The sequence below is a fragment of the Sander lucioperca genome, chromosome 10 (assembly GCF_008315115.2).
Source record: "Sander lucioperca isolate FBNREF2018 chromosome 10, SLUC_FBN_1.2, whole genome shotgun sequence".
NCBI lineage: Eukaryota > Metazoa > Chordata > Actinopteri > Perciformes > Percidae > Sander > Sander lucioperca.
The window spans coordinates 2,417,279-2,434,456 of NC_050182.1; the positions used below are offsets into that span (position 1 = coordinate 2,417,279).

A 17,178-nucleotide genomic window follows, 5' to 3' on the forward strand; every position below is an offset into this window, starting at 1 on the left:
AGGACCTAAATGTGTATTTAGGAACATTGTAGGAATTCATTCAGACTAATAACTGCTATGGAAGGAAATCTGTTTCATCGGATTTTGAAATTAAAAAGCCATTGACTTTCTTGCATTCTGAATATTTATGCATTGAAATTATGCATCTGAATTTTACTCTTCAAATTTCCAACAACTCATTTTCACACCATTATTCTGTGTGTGTGTGTGTGTGTGAGTGTGTGTCTGTGTGTGTGTGTGTGTGTGTGTGTGCGTCTAAGCGTTCATAAATTCAAAATCAAAAATTCGACGTAAAAAAATTCAACATACCAAATTCAGATGCAAAATACAATGTTTAAAAGTGATTCTGAATTCATGAACTTAGACAAATAAAGGTGTGAATTAGTTCCACCTTCCACACACTCTGATCAAAAGATGGGACATTGTATGAATGCATTCAGACTAATTGAGTGCCTTCCTGTACAGGTACATGGTCCCATAGAGGTACTGGTCATTGTGCTGGTCTTTGTGATCATTATAAACATCCATCATGTATCTGTCCATCTCTTGGCTGATCACATGGGTCCACAGTCCCTCGTCCTCCATCAGCTGCAGCTCTTTCTCCAAACACACCTTGTATTTGGCTCCAGACTCTGACTTTGGGTCCACTCTTGACATGCAAACATAGCCTCCTACAGGATGGAATATACAAGTATTAAAGAAGTAAAGAATTATAGTAGAGTGTCCTCACCCTGGACTTTACATCTACCCATTGCACATATTATATATTCGTGCAATTTTGCACTCAACCCATATACAGCCTCTTTTATCTTATGCAACAGTATATTTCTTTTTCTGTATTTATTGTTTATTTAATATTAAAGAAACAAACTGTCGACCTTCCACACCAAAAGCCTACGTGAAATAAAGAGAATATTCTGGCCCAACACCATCTCCAATCAACTTCTACTCAGCCAGTGTAAACATGACAACATGGCTACCATCATTATGAGAAGGCAATGGAAATGGATTGGACATGTAATACGTAGACAGCGAGAGAACATCACGCGAACTGCCCTTCACTGGACACCAGATGACAAATGTAAAAGAGGCCGACCCAAGAATACCTGGCGCAGGACGGTGGAGGGAGAGCTGAAGACCCTACATCACACCTGGGGCTCTATAAAGACACCGGCCCAAAACAGACAAGAGTGGAAATCCTTTGTTGTTTCCCTACATGCCAACAGGCATAATGGGCAGTAAGTAAGTAAGTAAGTAAGTAAGTCATATTAAAGCTTTAGTGCGTAACCTTTTGATATTAATGAACGTCCGTTACATTTAAGAGAAATAGGCACTGAAGCAGCAGACAGTGTTGGAAATAACAGATTCCTATTTCCTTTTTCTTTTAATGTAGCGCATTAATTTAGAACGGTAAACAGTCAATTTACCTTGAGCTCCTTTAGGTGGTGTCCTATATCACTTTTTTATAGACACCCTGCAGCCAATCAGAATCGAGTATTCACCCAGACCATAGTATACATTTTGATATACGTTTTATTTTAACTTCTGCACTATTTTATGTCTCAGATTCTCAGATGTTTTTTTTTCGTTTTTATTAGTGCTGTCAGTTAAACGTGTTGTTAACGGCGTTAACGCAAACCCAACGTTCTTTTTGGCCTAGCAAACTTTGTAGTTTTTTTCACATGCTGTTGCAACAACTAGTAACGTTAGAAAAACTACAACACCACACCGGATCTAGCGAGACGTTAAAACAAAAGGCACGCTGCACACACTTGTTTGGGCTTTCGAGCCGGCCAAATAGTAGTACATACCTCGCTTTTTGGCAAAAATTGCCGTTTTGAATGGGAAAATGTCATCCACGTGAATCGTGTAGATCCGAAGAGTTTTTATTTGTAGGGGGGTCCGAGACCCGGTGCTAATACGGCACCGGTGCCTTAACGACCGTTATCTACCGGACCAAATAGCAACGCGGATTTCGGTGCCTTATTTAGGTGCCACTTAAATGCCTGCACTTCTCTCTGATGCTCCGAAAACAGACGTCAGAGGGAACTGAACCATCGCTGCACGGGACACTAGTTAACTACACTTAGCAGCAGGTAACGTTAGCCTACCGTTAGCTAGTCAACACTACACTTAGCAACCGGTAATGTTAGCCTACTGTTAGCTAGTCAACACTACACTTAGCAACCGGTAACGTTAGCCTACCGTTAGCTAGTCAACACTACACTTAGCAGCAGGTAACGTTAGCCTACTGTTAGCTAGTCAACACTACACTTAGCAGCCGGTAACGTTAGCCTACCGTTAACTAGTCAACACTACACTTAGCAGCAGGTAACGTTAACCTACCGTTAGCTAGTCAACACTACACTTAGCAGCCGGTAACGTTAGCCTACTGTTAGCTAGTCAACACTACACTTAGCAGCCGGTAACGTTAGCCTACCGTTAACTAGTCAACACTACACTTAGCAGCCGGTAACGTTAACCTACTGTTAGCTAGCTGCTGGATTAAACACGGTTAAAATGCTGACAGCTAAACGGTGTAAAAGTGTGTCTGTATTTTGCTGGAGAGGATTCTAACACCAGACTGTAGCTACCGTTGTCTGAAAAACAGACTCAGCCTCGCCAGCCTCGTGGTGCATTCAAAGTTATTGTAAAATACCCTTTTCTTTTTTTTTTATATATATATATATATATATATATATATATATATATATATATATATATATATATATATATATATATATATAATCACCGAAGGCTTGTATCATGTGGACGCGCCGACAGCGTTGTTGTCATTACTTAGAATTCCTCATGGGGGCGACAGAAACTACGCACTATAGCTTTAATGTTAAGTATGTTTGTTTATGTGCACCGTTCACCAAGGCAAACTTCTGAGTGTACTCATGGTAACAATAAAACCTTTTCTGATTCTGATTCTGATATCCGATGGAATTGCCCGGATGAATTACATTGGCCGGCTGCTTCCAGAGACTTTTGTAACATTAAGAACAATCCTGGCTATCTCAGACCTTATGTATGTTGTTAGTTACCTGGTTTGGCAGCGTAGCAGAGCTCCCTCACAACGCTGACTGGAACAAATCTGTCACGCAAAGCACCGACGATCATCACCACGTCAAATGCATCTGAAACCAAAGGAGGAGGGGGGGGGGGGGTGTAAGCTTGTCTCTGTGTGAAGAGGCAGATCTGGCTTCGGATCTTTGAATCTGAAAACTCCTCCGGGTTGAATTATTCGTCTGGTTTCGTGACATGAAACCAGTGAGCTTAAAGAGTAAACTCATTTTTCCTGCGCTCTTGGATTGTTTGTGTGACAACCCTATCAAAATTCAGCAACCAATAGAATGCCAGCTGTAGTGTTGACCAATGAAATGATCCCTGCCCCGTTGAGGGTGAGTTTGTTTATGTTAGAACTGTATGTTAGAATTAGTATATGTCAAAAATGTGCACAGAATGGTCGACGCTTTTTCACCTGCACCCATCAGGAAACGGGAGAAAGCTTTGAAGTGGGACATATCAAGTTACGTACACAACTATGAGGGTGAGTAACATAAATTAAGCACGTAGCATATGGCGCTAGCCATAGCTAGCCTAGCTTGATGTCCGTAAACAAATAGCTTTTCTTTATACCGGTAGAGCAAGGTTTTGAGGGAAATTATTACATCTGAACGTAATATTAGTGAGAAATGCTCTCAAATTGAAATAATGTGATCTTGAATAAAGATAGGAATATCACTCCATATGTGTGTGTGTCTGTGTGTGTGTGTGTGTGTGTGTGTGTGTGTGTGTGTGTGTGTGTCTGTGTGTGTGTGTCTGTGTGCGTGTGTGTGTGTCTGTGTCTGTGTGTGTGTCTGTGGGTGTGTGTGTGTGTGTCTGTCTGTCTGTCTGCGTGTGTGTGTGTGTGTGTGTGTGTCTGTGGGTGTGTGTGTCTGCCTGTCTGTCTGTCTGTGTCTGTGTGTCTGTGTGTGTGTGTGTGTGTGTGTGTGTGGCTGTCTGTCTGTGTGTGTGTGTGTGTGTGTGTGTCTGTGTGTGTGTCTGTCTGTCTGTCTGCCTGTCTGTCTTTGTCTTTGTGTCTGTGTGTGTGTCTGTCTGTCTGTCTGTCTGCCTGTCTGTCTGTCTGTAGTGTGAGTACCAGTCTGTGCTGGTAGTGGTTCTGTCCCCAGTAGGGCCAGTCTGAGGTCCTGATAGAGGCCGGTCTTTGCAGCTTGTTCCAGCATCCCTTTACTGCCGTCCACTCCCACAAACTTCCTGAAGCCCAGTTCAGCCATCTATCAACACAAGAAGATAGGACCAACTTCAGTAACTAGGACATGTTGATCTCTTAACCCTGGTATGTCTTCCTGTCGACCAGCAAGCTTTTAGTTTTTCTGGGTCCAAATTTAACGTTTTGGTCCCGATGGTTTTGTCACTTTTTCTGATGTTTTGTCTGTGCTTTTCTGCACCTTTTATGGGACATTTTTGTTGTTATTTTTGACGTTTTTGAAACTTTTTCTGACATTTTTGTCACTTTTTTCAACATTATTTTATAAAAAAAAAATGAAAATTAAAATGCTATAAAATTGAATAAAACACCCAAATTCAATGAAAGTAGTGAACTGGTCATTTATTTAACTTGTGAAGAGCATTGTAGGGAACCATCCATGCAGCCGCGGCCTTAAGCACCTGGGGGCCCGTTTCAATAACTAATATGGGGCCCTACCCACATAAAACAAACATAATAGAGCAGAAAAAGCAAGGCTTCCTGTTGGTTTGCATCAAGGTATATTACTTTATTACGTGCACTTTCAGCTTCATGAACAGGCAGCTCAACATCCAACCTTATTTGATTAAAACTATATACAATTATACAGCGTTTTACGTTGGAATAAGCCTCGCCCTTTCACGGACACCAACTTCTCTGCTTAATTGATTGCGCGGTATACTGTGAGTGAGACTACTCGTCCGCTTGCCAAATAAGGTAGAGCAGAAACAGAAGACTGAATCAGATGATTTTGAGTACACTAACCATGACCTGCGTATCTTTTCTCCATTTTTCATCTTCATGAAATATCTGTCCAAGGTAAAACGGCGGTGTGATTGGCTTTGTGGGAAGTTAAACTCCTCTATCTGAACGGGACCGCTCCTAACAATATCAATTCGTTAGTCATCGGCAATATGCTCTGGCCAGCACCCCGGGTCTGTCTCTGTAAACGGGGCTTTCTCCCTGACATCTCCCTCACCTGTCTCAGCGGTAGGATCTTCATCGTCATGTCCTTGTTCTACTAACAATGTTTGGTCATCATTGCCAGCAGTTTGAGTTGAAGACGGATAATCTGTATTTTGGCTAGCATCCTGTGACGGGGGTTCGGCCGCTGCTGTCGCCGGTGGGGTTACAGATGCTGGACCAAAGAAAGATGTCATTTTTGGTAGACTGAATAAAGCTTTTCTTTTGTTGTCCGATATCTTTCGTTTTTCAGCACCACTGGCATATGTACGTTTCATTACCTCTTAAAATTATTTTCCTCAAAATAACATTTTAACCTAACGGCGAAAAAGGTCGTGATGTTTGTGTGAACATTTTTGAAGAAAAAAAATATATATATATATATATATATTCAGAATGAAAGTCACATTTTTTTTAGAAAAGAGAAAATATTTTCACAACAAAAGTTGGATAATATTAGGAAAAAGTTGTAATACTTTGAGAGGAAAAAGTCAGAACATTTTACGGAATATTCTAAGAATAAAAGTCTGGAAAGTATATATATATATATGTATATATAGAAAAAGTCCAGACAGCTATCAGTGGATCACTTTGATACTGTAGAAAAGTTAAAAACAAGTTCTGCTTTGACCTTTGTTTCTCTGTCCAAATATCCATGAGTAAGTAACAGCATGTCCACATGAGGAAGGTAGGCCTATGTTTTCAAGAGAACCAAATTGTCTCTTCACACGTTGCTCTGGGACAGATTTGGGCCCCACTTTACAGAAAGCTGAGTTTGTTCTGAACATTTTAATGTGACAAATGTGCATTAGTTACAGTATATATTTGTTATATGCAAATCTGTCTTGCTATTTCAACGTTTTTGGCACTATTTTTTTATTCCATTACCACCAGTATCTTCACCACTAGATCCAACTCATTTAGTTCTACACTTATTTTTTTCGGAATGAATGGTCAAAAAACCTAATTTTTACCTATTTTTTCTGTAAGAAAAAAGTAGAAATGATGAATGATTTGGACTAATGGTGGAGATCAGAGGAATGAAGGTAACGGATTATCACAGATGTGTCAAAGTTTAGTCAGGATAATGCTATGAAATTTAATGCAACACCCACAAATCAATGAAAGTAGAGATCTGATTAGGCCTGTCGCAATATGCAATAAATCAATTAAAAATGAGCTCGATAATTTTTAAATGGAAATTATCGCGGCCGGAAAAATTTCCATTTTATTCATTGTTTTTGGTTGTCTTAAACCTCAGGAAGTTTAATTGAGAAGGTTTTGTCTCACCAGTTTAGCGACCCATCCAGATCCACAGGCCACATCCAGAACCAGAACCTCCTCACGACTCCCAGAGAAGTTGGCATTCAGGAAGTCTACCGTCTGATGTGGCGCTCTGTAGTCCATCAGGTTGTGATCCTGTTTTTAAAAAGAAAGGTGTAAACTGTTCTGTGCACCTTAGACGTTGTTATTAACGTAGGCTTGAGACGACACACGTGATGTAAGTGGGATTGTTATGTGTAGATTTAGAGGAGGAAGGAAGAAAAGTAGTGAGACTGAGAGAGAGAGACACACACACACCACACACACACACACACACACTTTTTGGCGTTTTTTTTCCGCTTTTTTTGGCGCTTGTTTAGAAGTTTTTGGCGTTTTTTTGTGCTAGTTTTGGCGTAAACTGTTCTGTGCACATGAGACGTTTTTCAAAGACTTTATTTACGTAGGCTTGAGACAACATGTGATGTAATTGTAATTGTTATGTGTAGATTTAGAGGAGAAAGGAAGAAAAGTAGTGAGACTGAGAACTATGAATTGTCTACTAATTTAATTTACAGATGATTCACAGCTATCAGAGCTCATTGATCTTCATGCTCATCTCTCCATGTCCATCCTGCCTGCAGCAGGTAACCTACAGTAGTTACTAGTAGTTACTGCTTCCCTGCCATATATGCCAAAAGAGTGACTGACATACACACGTTCCACCAAAACAAGTTCCTTCCTGAGACTATCTAGCAGAGGCACCGTGGCTCCGTCCGGAGCTTAGCCCCACCCAAGACGATTGTGATTGGTTTAAAGAAATGCCAATGAACCAGAGCAGGTTGTTCTCCCATCCAGGAATGCTGGGTGTACTAGTCAGACCTTCCTCCACAGAGCTGTGGAGGAGGGTCTGGACATGAGAGACTATGCGAGGTTATATGCAAACACCCTTCATATTTGAATTTGAGAAGATATGTAAAAATGCCCTCAGACTTCTGAGGACTGACCTGTTCGTATGTCTCGGCCCATTGGTCGTAGAACTTCATCCTCTTCTGCGGATCAGCGTCTCTGCTGGACTTGAGAAAGGTCTTCACATCGTTTATGGTTCTGCTGCCGTCTGACATGATGAGGACACAACTTCAAACCTGCCGGAGGAGAAACATTCACCATCTACTTAACATGTGGACAACACTGGAATGCAGGTAAGATATAAGATAAGATATAAGATAAGATATAAGATATAAGATATAAGATATAAGATAAGATGTACATCATTGTCCCCAAAGGGAAATTTGTTTTGGACTCTCTCCATTCTGCAGCTTTGCAAAGACAACACAAAATTCAGAAAATAAGCATCTCTCAACACATACTCTCATATACATTAGACAGGTACCTATATAGTAATACTCTCATATACATTAGACAGGTATCTATATAGTAATACTCTCATATACATTAGACAGGTACCTATATAGTAATACTCTCATATACATTAGACAGGTACCTATATAGTAATACTCTCATATACATTAGACAGGTACCTATATAGTAATACTCTCATATACATTAGACAGGTATCTATATAGTAATACTCTCATATACATTAGACAGGTATCTATATAGTAATACTCTCATATACATTAGACAGGTATCTATATAGTAATACTCTCATATACATTAGACAGGTACCTATATAGTAATACTCTCATATACATTAGACAGGTACCTATATAGTAATACTCTCATATACATTAGACAGGTATCTATATAGTAATACTCTCATATACATTAGACAGGTACCTATATAGTAATACTCTCATATACATTAGACAGGTATCTATATAGTAATACTCTCATATACATTAGACAGGTACCTATATATAAGGACATTAACTCAGTTAATTAGGCACATGAAATGCATCAGTTTTTGGTCAGTTTTCATGGACAGTAAAACATGGAAAAAAAACCCCCAAAAAACGTCAAAATACTTGGGGAAAAAATCGACAAAACCATCGGAAAAAGTGACAAACAACTTGGGGAAATAAGTGTGCAAAAAAGTTGGGAAAAACTTGAAAAATAATCGTGTCCTGTTCACGAATCAATAGATTCAATAACGTAACCATTTCACAAACTGCCGTGAGACTGGGCTGGAGAGAGAGTTTGTACTCACCTGTGCGTGTGTGAGAGAGAGTTTGTACTCACCTGTGCGTGTGTGAGAGAGAGTTTGTACTCACCTGTGTGTGTGAGAGAGTCCAGGTAGTGATGCCAGTAGTAATATAATGCACTAAAATGGTGGCAGTGGGCGTGGCTGGAAGTGGGCGTGTACTATGATGTAATCCACAGGGTGTTGGGGTTAAACCAGTCTAGTGGGGTGGTATCTTGATTTGAATGGTATTTAAAAAACTAGTTAAACTAGGTGTTCTCAAACTCTGACAGTGGGTCACCACTCAGACAAAGCAACATCAGTGCAGTTTTTGGGAGTCCTAGCATTAGTTTTCAACCATCTGCGCTATTATAGCCTAATAATAATGTTGTTTGATGTAACTTTAGACCAAATGCATAAAAAAAGTCTGTCCTCAGACATGTTTTATTTTCTGACTCTGGGGAAAAAAAATGGGGAGAAACAGTACTGTAGGAGCCAAAAAGCATTTTTTGTTTATATTTTAAGAACAATAGTTCTTATTTTAAGACTTACCATATTTTGTTTATAGTTCTGATCCACTGATATTGATTGACAGCTAGGGAAATGATAGACAAATAGTAATTGTGATTGTAGTATAATTAATGTGATAAAGGGGGAAGTTGGAAACATTAGAGGAACGTTTTGGGGGTCCTTGCTTTAGTTGAGACCAAACAGTTTTTAACCATCTAGTCATCCTGTTCATCTTAATTGATTTTTTACCAAAAATAATGTAATCTCTGATCTATCTCTTCATACATTTAGGGTGTAAAAACTAGTTAAACTAGGTGTTTTCAAACTCTGACAGTGGGTCACCCCTCAGACAAAGCTTGGGAAAATGTGCCCCACCTAACTAAACTATGTTAGGTGGAGTCACAGACACGCAATACTTGCTCCTATATGGTCTGATAATAGTTTAAAAAAAATAGGTCTGTCCACACACTCAACAATTGCGCTATTATAGCCTAATAACCATATTGTTTGATGTAACTTTAGACCAAATACATAAAAAAGGTCTGTACTCCGACATTTGTTAGTTTCTAACTCTGTGAACATGGGGAGAAATAGTACTGTAGGAGGCAAAAAAGCAGTTTCTGTTTTATATTTTAAGAACATTAGTTATTATTTTAAGACTTGCCATATTTTGTTCTGATCCACTGATATTGATTGACAGCTAGGGAAATGATTGACAAATCGGCCTCACCATAGCAATTGTGGTGGTAGTATAATTAATGTGATAAAGGGAAGTTGGAAACATCAGTGCAACGTTTTTGGAGTCCTTGCTTTAGTTGAGACCAAACAGTTTTTAACCATCTAGTCATCCTGTTCATCTTCATGATTTTTACCAAAAATACTGTAATCTCTGATCTATCTATACATTTTAGGCTACTCAATAAGATCTTTTTCACTTCCATTCACTGGGCCTCCCCTGAAACAGTTTCAGTTTCCCTAAAACTAGTTAAACGTGTTAAACCTTCCTACAGGGGGGTGTCTTGATTTGAAGGGTGTAAAAAACTAGTTAAACGTGTTAAACCATCCTAAGTACTACATGTACAATATGTAGCATGAGGTATAAATGATTACAAAGAATACCAGATATAAAACTACATAAGGATGGAATCAAAATCTTAAGCAGTAAATGTAATTACAGAAATAGTGACAGTCTTTGAATAAAATTCAACTGACTAAGTTGCATCCCTGTGAGACTCCATGTGCTTATCATAAGTTCAGCTCATGGGATGGTTGTGACTGTGACCTTTCATCACATCTCTCAGTAACGAATAACTTCTTTAATTATAACACCTAAAGCATGTGAAATATACACCCTATCTGAATATCTGTCATTTATTTTCCTTATATCAGGTCTGTCTGTATGGCGTTTTACTCTCTAGCTGTAATGCAAATTAAAAAAACACAAATATAACTTCTTATCCATATGCATTGTGTTACACTGTACTCTATTGCACCTTTAGGGAGACAAAAAAAAGAAGCAAATACGTGATAAGATCTGTTGTTGTCGGAGTTATTACAAATACTACTTAATCTGAGTGGAACATTTCCCCTTTTTAACATACATTTCTCATGAATAATTACCTTCTTAAACTTGTGAAATCTGTGCTTGTTAATGGCACTTAGGGCTTCTTATCGCCTTCTTGTCAAAAACCTTGCAATAACTATAACTACTTCTTAAAATTAGCAATCATGGAGAAACAATTATATTACAGTGGGACATTTTCTGCTAATAGCTATCTACGTTGTATTTTTTTTTAAAGATAAACAAATTAGCCATGTTCTATTTTTACTGGTGAATAAACTCAAACAGGATACAACTGAAAAAACTTCAAATGTGTTACAAAACTCACATATCTCTTGAAAATATTTGACATACCGTGATACAGCAACTTAACAATGCCCAGTGAGAGTACTATAAAATCGACAATTTCAAATATTCACAGCTCACACTGGGGCATTAAGATCACTGATATTCACAACTTCTTCAAACAAATCATCATATTCAAAAGAAAGTGGATTTACTTTGGCTTCAAGGAAGTTTTCAACCAATAAACATCACAAAGTGCAGTAACAAATAACAGAAATGTAAGTGTTTTTTTAATATTGGTCTAATTTTCTTGTGTAACTACATACTTTTCATGTTTAAAGCTTGGTTAAAGAGTGACTTGACTTTTTTTTTGCTGGACACTTTCATGTGTAAACAAATTTGGCTATTGACCCCCTGGATGGGGTGTGTGAGCGTCCGGTTGTACTAAAAGACAGACAGCTAGAGACAGCTGCTCATTTATCCTTGTAAGTACATTTTGTTTTAAGTCTGTTTTTTGCTAGCCAAAATTAATAACCAATTAATATTACAGTTAACCTGAATTACATATGCACCTTGCATGCTAGCTAGCCATCAGGTCCTTATTGCAAAACTGTCTTATTTTAATGTCTCCCCATTAGCAACAAAATGGATTGAGTCGTATCTAACTGGTAGAGAACAATATGTTTCTTTGAGCGGTTATCGTTCATTAGCTCTTGGCTTATGCACAGGAGTACCACAAGGATCGATACTTGGCCGCTTTTGTTTAGTTTATATATTAATGATTTGCCGTTTGTTTGCCCTGAAGGCCAAACACTAATATATGCAGACGACACCGTAGTATATGTGCATGCCAAGACAAAACATCTGGCTGCTGCCAAACTTACCACAGCCATGGATCAGATCACCGATTGGCTAAATCGTTCCTACCTTCATCTTAATGTAAATAAAACTGTAGGAATGTTTGTCACAAAAAGTGTAATATTGTATCAAACATAACCATCTCAGGGCAAAACATTATGATTGTGTCACAGTTTAAGTATCTGGGCATTATTATCGACTCTAATCTTGCTTTTAAAGCACATATTAGGAAAGTGTGCAATATGGTCAAGTTTAGCCTAGCAAATTTTAAATATATTAGTAATGCCCTAACTTTTAATACGGCCAAATTATTTATGGATACCATGATTATGTCACATCTAACATACTGTCTGACAAGCTGGGGACAAACTAACAGCTCATCATTAAAGCCACTAGCTACTCTTTACAAGAAAACAATCAAAGTTTTGGACCAGAAGACGAACAGCTCGCATCACTGTATCATCCTAAATAACCGTAAACTGCTGAGCTGGGAAGATGTAATTAAATACAAAAACATCTGTCTGGTGTACAAAATTCTGCGTAACACTACTCCTCCTCCTTTGAACTCTTTCATAACACAACGTAACAACAGCAGTCAGATCACTAGACGCACCGCACGAGGTGACCTTCTAATTCCATTCAGGAAAAGTACATTTGGCCAATTATCATTTTCTCTTATGGCATTACAAAACTGGAATTCATTGCCCACTACAATCAAAGATATACATACATATTCCACCTTTACAACACACCTTAACCCTTGTGTTGTCTTCCCAGTTGACCAAGAACAAGTCTTTCAGGGTCAAATTTGAAAAAATTCATGTTCTATAAAGCTATTTTATCTGACATTATACCAAATATCTTTAGTTAAAAATAGCAGAACTTATGGATGATTTGGATGAATAGTAAAGATCAGAGGTTGTTTAGTGGATCAATTTTCTGAACTTGTTTGTTTGTGTGCCACTTCTTTGTATGTTTAACCTTTTTTGCTTATGACTGCTGTTACTATAGATGTAATGTAACTCATTTTAATATGTAAACCATTGTATTTTATGATGCCTATTGTCAGCTGGAAATTAGCCGGAGGAGAAACATTCAACGTGAACTTAACATGTGGACAACACAGAAATGCAGATCAAGACCCAAGATAAGATAAGATAAGATATGAGATATACTTTATTGTTTTGGGCTCTGTCCGTTCCGCAGCTTTACAAAGACAACACAAAATACAGAAAATAAGCATCAACACAACACATACTCTCATATACATTAGACAGGTATCTATATAGTAATACTCTCATATACATTAGACAGGTACCTATATAGTAATACTCTCATATACATTAGACAGGTATCTATATAGTAATACTCTCATATACATTAGACAGGTACCTATATAGTAATACTCTCATATACATTAGACAGGTACCTATATAGTAGCACATTAACTCCTTTCATTGGCAGTTTTTAATTTAACAACTCTGTACGTATTGCACAAAATGAAATAATGCACAACCCCAATAGCCTACATACAGTATTGCACAAAATGACACAATGTGTGTGAAAACAAGTTGTAATATTTCAACAACAAAATAATCTGCAGCCGAACATGTTGTCTGAGTTGAGACATGTTAGTTTAGGCCTCAGGGACATTTAGTTTGACTTCTTTTCCTCCAATGACATTCTTTAAAGTCTTTATATATACTTTCTTTAGACATGAACCCTTTTCACACTGAAACACTTTCACAACGGATCAAAGAAAGCAACAAAAACGTAAAAAAAAAACGTAAACAACTTTTTTTAAAAGCGACAAAAATGTCCAAAACAACGATAGGAAATTCAAAAAATCAATTTTTCTAAGTTTAGGCCTCAGGGACATTTAGTTTGTGGCGTCTTTCCCTCCAACGTCTCCGAGCACCGCGGCTCCTCGATGCTTTGAGAGTCGCTGAACTGACGGAACCGGTTGAGCGTGAACGCCATCGGCACACGAGACGGTTGAAAGCGTGGGCGTATTTGGGAACGCCTTAAAAACTGGTCTGTTTGGGGTCAATTGTCAGTCAGTTTTTGGGTCACTTTTCTTTCAGTTTTGGGTCAGTTCTCAGTCGAGGCTTTGAGATTTGCTGAACTGACGGAACCGGTTGAGCGTGAACGCCATTGCCACACGGGACAGACGGTTGAAAGCATGGGCATATTTGGGAACGCCTTAAACAGGAACAAACAGGTGGGGGGTGGGGGGGGGGGGGGGGGTTTCACACGACTCTGTAATACACCTGTCGAGCCTGATTGGCCGCTATGGGGCCTTCATGTTCAGACAGGCATGTTATATGAATAATATATGTAGTTCAGAACTTTTAATACCTTTAATCCTTCCTGCAGGCCTGAGCCCGTACTCCTCTCCTTAAATAAACTTCTACGGCAGAAAAGTGCAGCAGACTATCTGTCCAATCTGAGTTTTCTGTTGCACGACTAAAACTACTTTTGAACGTTCACATGTTCCACCAAAACAAGTTCCTTCCTGAGACTATTTATCAGAGGCACCGTGGCTCCGTCTGGAGCTTAGCCCCGCCCACGATGATTGTGATTGGTTTAAAGAAATGCAGATAAACCAGAGCATAATCATATCGTACACAGTCCCGCGGGCGGTCATCTAACATGTTGTTTTGTTGCCAGCGGTTGCTAATGTTTCTCTGGCCGTTCTGCGCGCTGTTTAAGGCTGAGCCTCGCCCCCCCCCCACCTCGGGCCACAGCTTTTTTCTGCTGTAACAGTTTTTTCCAACTGCTTACACACAAAATCTTTTCATGTCACACGATTTTTGAAACCTCTCACTCAAAGTGTAAAACTACACAGCAGATCTCCAAAACCCTAAGCTGTTTCTCAGCCTTTCACTCAGTTTTCAATTACATAAAACACTTTTGTCAAAACACTACACACAGTTCTCTACCTATGACAAGAAAATCTAACAGGAAGTGACTTGCTTTCCTTTTCTAAACACAACCAATCAAAATGCTACACTTACAGTATTTAACAGGGCACACACACACTCCTCACATGTGCAAACACATTATGTCATAACTGAACACTAACCAATCACTGCTTTAGTATAGGCCTATACAGAGGTCAAAGGTCAGATTACCTGTTTGGAACAATGGATGCCAACAATAGACAGAGAGCAAGGGGAGGAGGAGGAACAGACAGGGGACGACAACGAGGAGGAGGAGGAGGAGGAGGAGGAGGAGGAGGAGGGAGAGACAGGGGACGACAACGAGGAGGAGGAGGAGGAGGAGGAGGAGGGAGAGACAGGGGACGACAACGAGGAGGAGGAGGAGGAGGAGGAGGAGGGAGAGACAGGGGACGACAACGAGGAGGAGGAGGAGGAGGAGGAGGATCAACCACAGATTGACCAATGAGAGAAGCCCATCCTGAGTAGCTTTACAATGGCGTCCATACTGCATGCAACTATCTAATGAATATTTCAGCATTACAAATCAATCAGACTTTGTTTGTGCATACAATCCCCCCCACGATACACACACACACACACACACACACACACACACACACACACACACACACACATTCTTTATTCTAAAATGGTACCTTTGGTTTACGTATGTTTGTAGTTTAAGTTTCTTGTTTCATGCTGCTGTATACAACGCTGTGCTACTCTTACAAACGTGATGTTTTGTCCAATAATTATTTTCTGTTTTACTGTAACGTTATATTGTTTTTTACAGTGCACTTTTCAACCCCTCTCAGCAGATAACTGTCTCTCTAGAACATTGTAAATTGAGATATAGGCCTATGAAAGACCAAAGAGCTTTAGATTTAGAACAGTACAGTGTGTACATGGTATATCCAAAAATTAACTATTGTGAAAAAAGTGTTTGATGCAAATGCTTCATTTTGAGATGTGTTTATGGTATTTTGAATTCAGTGTTTGATTTTGAAGGAGATGTGAGGCATTTTGCATTTTGTGTGTGCAGTTTTGGGAATTGTGTGTAGAGAAAGGAAAAAAGGAAAAGAGATTTACAAGTTTTTCTAGAGAAAAAAGGAGACAGTTTTGAAAACGTGTGTAAGCAGTTGGAAAAAAACTGTAATGAGTAATTTAGGAAACTCTAAAGTAACTATTCAGAGAGGAGCGCAGCTTTCAGCTAAGAGTTTTATTATAAATTAATATAACTTTATGTTAACTATTACTTTATACACTCACCTTGAAGATTATTAGGAACACCTGTTACATTTTTCGTTAATGCAATTATCTAATCAACCAATCACATGGCAGCTGCTTCAATGCATTTAGGGGTGTGGTCCAGGTCTAGACAATCTCCTGAACTCCAAACTGAATGTCAGAATGAGAAAGAAAGGTGATCTCAGCAACTTTGAGCGTGGCATGGTTGTTGGTGCCAGACGGGCTGGTGTGAGTATTTCACAATCTGCTCAGTTACTGGGATTCTCACCCACAACCATTTCTAGGGTTTACAAAGAATGGTCTAAAAAAGGAAAAACATCCAGTATTCTGCAGTCCTGTTGATGCTAGAGGTCAGAGGAGAATGGGCCGACTGATTCCAGCTGATAGAAGATCAACTTTGACTCGTTACAACCGAGGTATGCAGCCAAGCATTTGTGAACAACACGCAGAACCTTGAGGCGGATGGGCTACACCAGCTGAAGACCCCACCGGGTACCACTCATCTCCACTAAGAACAGGAACATGAGGCTACAATTTACACTAGCTCACCAAAATTGGACCTTTCAAGACTGGAAAAATGTTGCCTGGTCTGATGAGTCTCGATTTCTGTTGAGACATTCAGATGGTAGAGTCAGAATTTGGCGTAAACAGAATGAGAATATGAATCCATCATGCCTTGTTACCACTGGGCAGGCTGCTGGTAGTGGTGGTGTAATGGTGTGGGGGACCCATCATGCCTTGTTACCACTGGGCAGGCTGGTGGTGGTGGTGTAATGGTGTGGGGGACCCATCATGCCTTGTTACCACTGGGCAGGCTGCTGGTGGTGGTGTAATGGTGTGGGGGACCCATCATGCCTTGTTACCACTGGGCAGGCTGGTGGTGCTTGGTGTAATGGTGTGGGGGACCCATCATGCCTTGTTACCACTGGGCAGGCTGGTGGTGGCGATGTAATGGTGTGGGGGACCCATCATGCCTTGTTACCACTGTGCAGGCTGCTGGTGTAATGGTGTGGGGGACCCATCATGTCTTGTTACCACTGGGCAGGCTGCTGGTGGTGGTGTAATGGTGTGGGGGACCCATCATGCCTTGTTACCACTGGGCAGGCTGGTGGTGTAATGGTGTGGGGGACCCATCATGCCTTGTTACCACTGG

The 17,178-nt window shown here is 39.6% G+C and overlaps 2 protein-coding genes across 5 annotated transcripts in view; both read right to left on the reverse strand.

The window, feature by feature from the left end:
* The window catches only part of LOC116063522 (sialoadhesin-like), a 40,018-nt gene that overhangs the window by 8,502 nt on the left and 14,338 nt on the right, over positions 1-17,178 (reverse strand). The gene's annotated exons all lie outside the window — the stretch shown is intronic.
* LOC116063526 (methyltransferase-like protein 27) lies at positions 314-16,554 on the reverse strand. 4 transcript variants are annotated; one of them, XM_036005812.1, is made up of 6 exons: positions 16,542-16,554; positions 7,486-7,651; positions 6,509-6,637; positions 4,148-4,283; positions 3,051-3,143; positions 314-671 (listed from the first exon to the last, which is right to left on the reverse strand). In XM_036005812.1, the coding sequence occupies exons 2-6, from the start codon at positions 7,600-7,602 to the stop codon at positions 442-444; spliced, it is 705 nt and encodes a 234-aa protein (XP_035861705.1). In that variant the 5' UTR covers positions 7,603-7,651; positions 16,542-16,554; the 3' UTR covers positions 314-441. The 4 variants fall into 4 exon arrangements, with proteins under 4 accessions (XP_035861705.1, XP_035861706.1, XP_035861708.1 ...); XM_036005813.1 differs by lacking the exon at positions 16,542-16,554 and adding an exon at positions 8,714-8,737 and having other exon boundaries at positions 7,486-7,628; XM_036005815.1 differs by lacking the exon at positions 16,542-16,554 and adding an exon at positions 8,713-8,733 and having other exon boundaries at positions 7,486-7,623.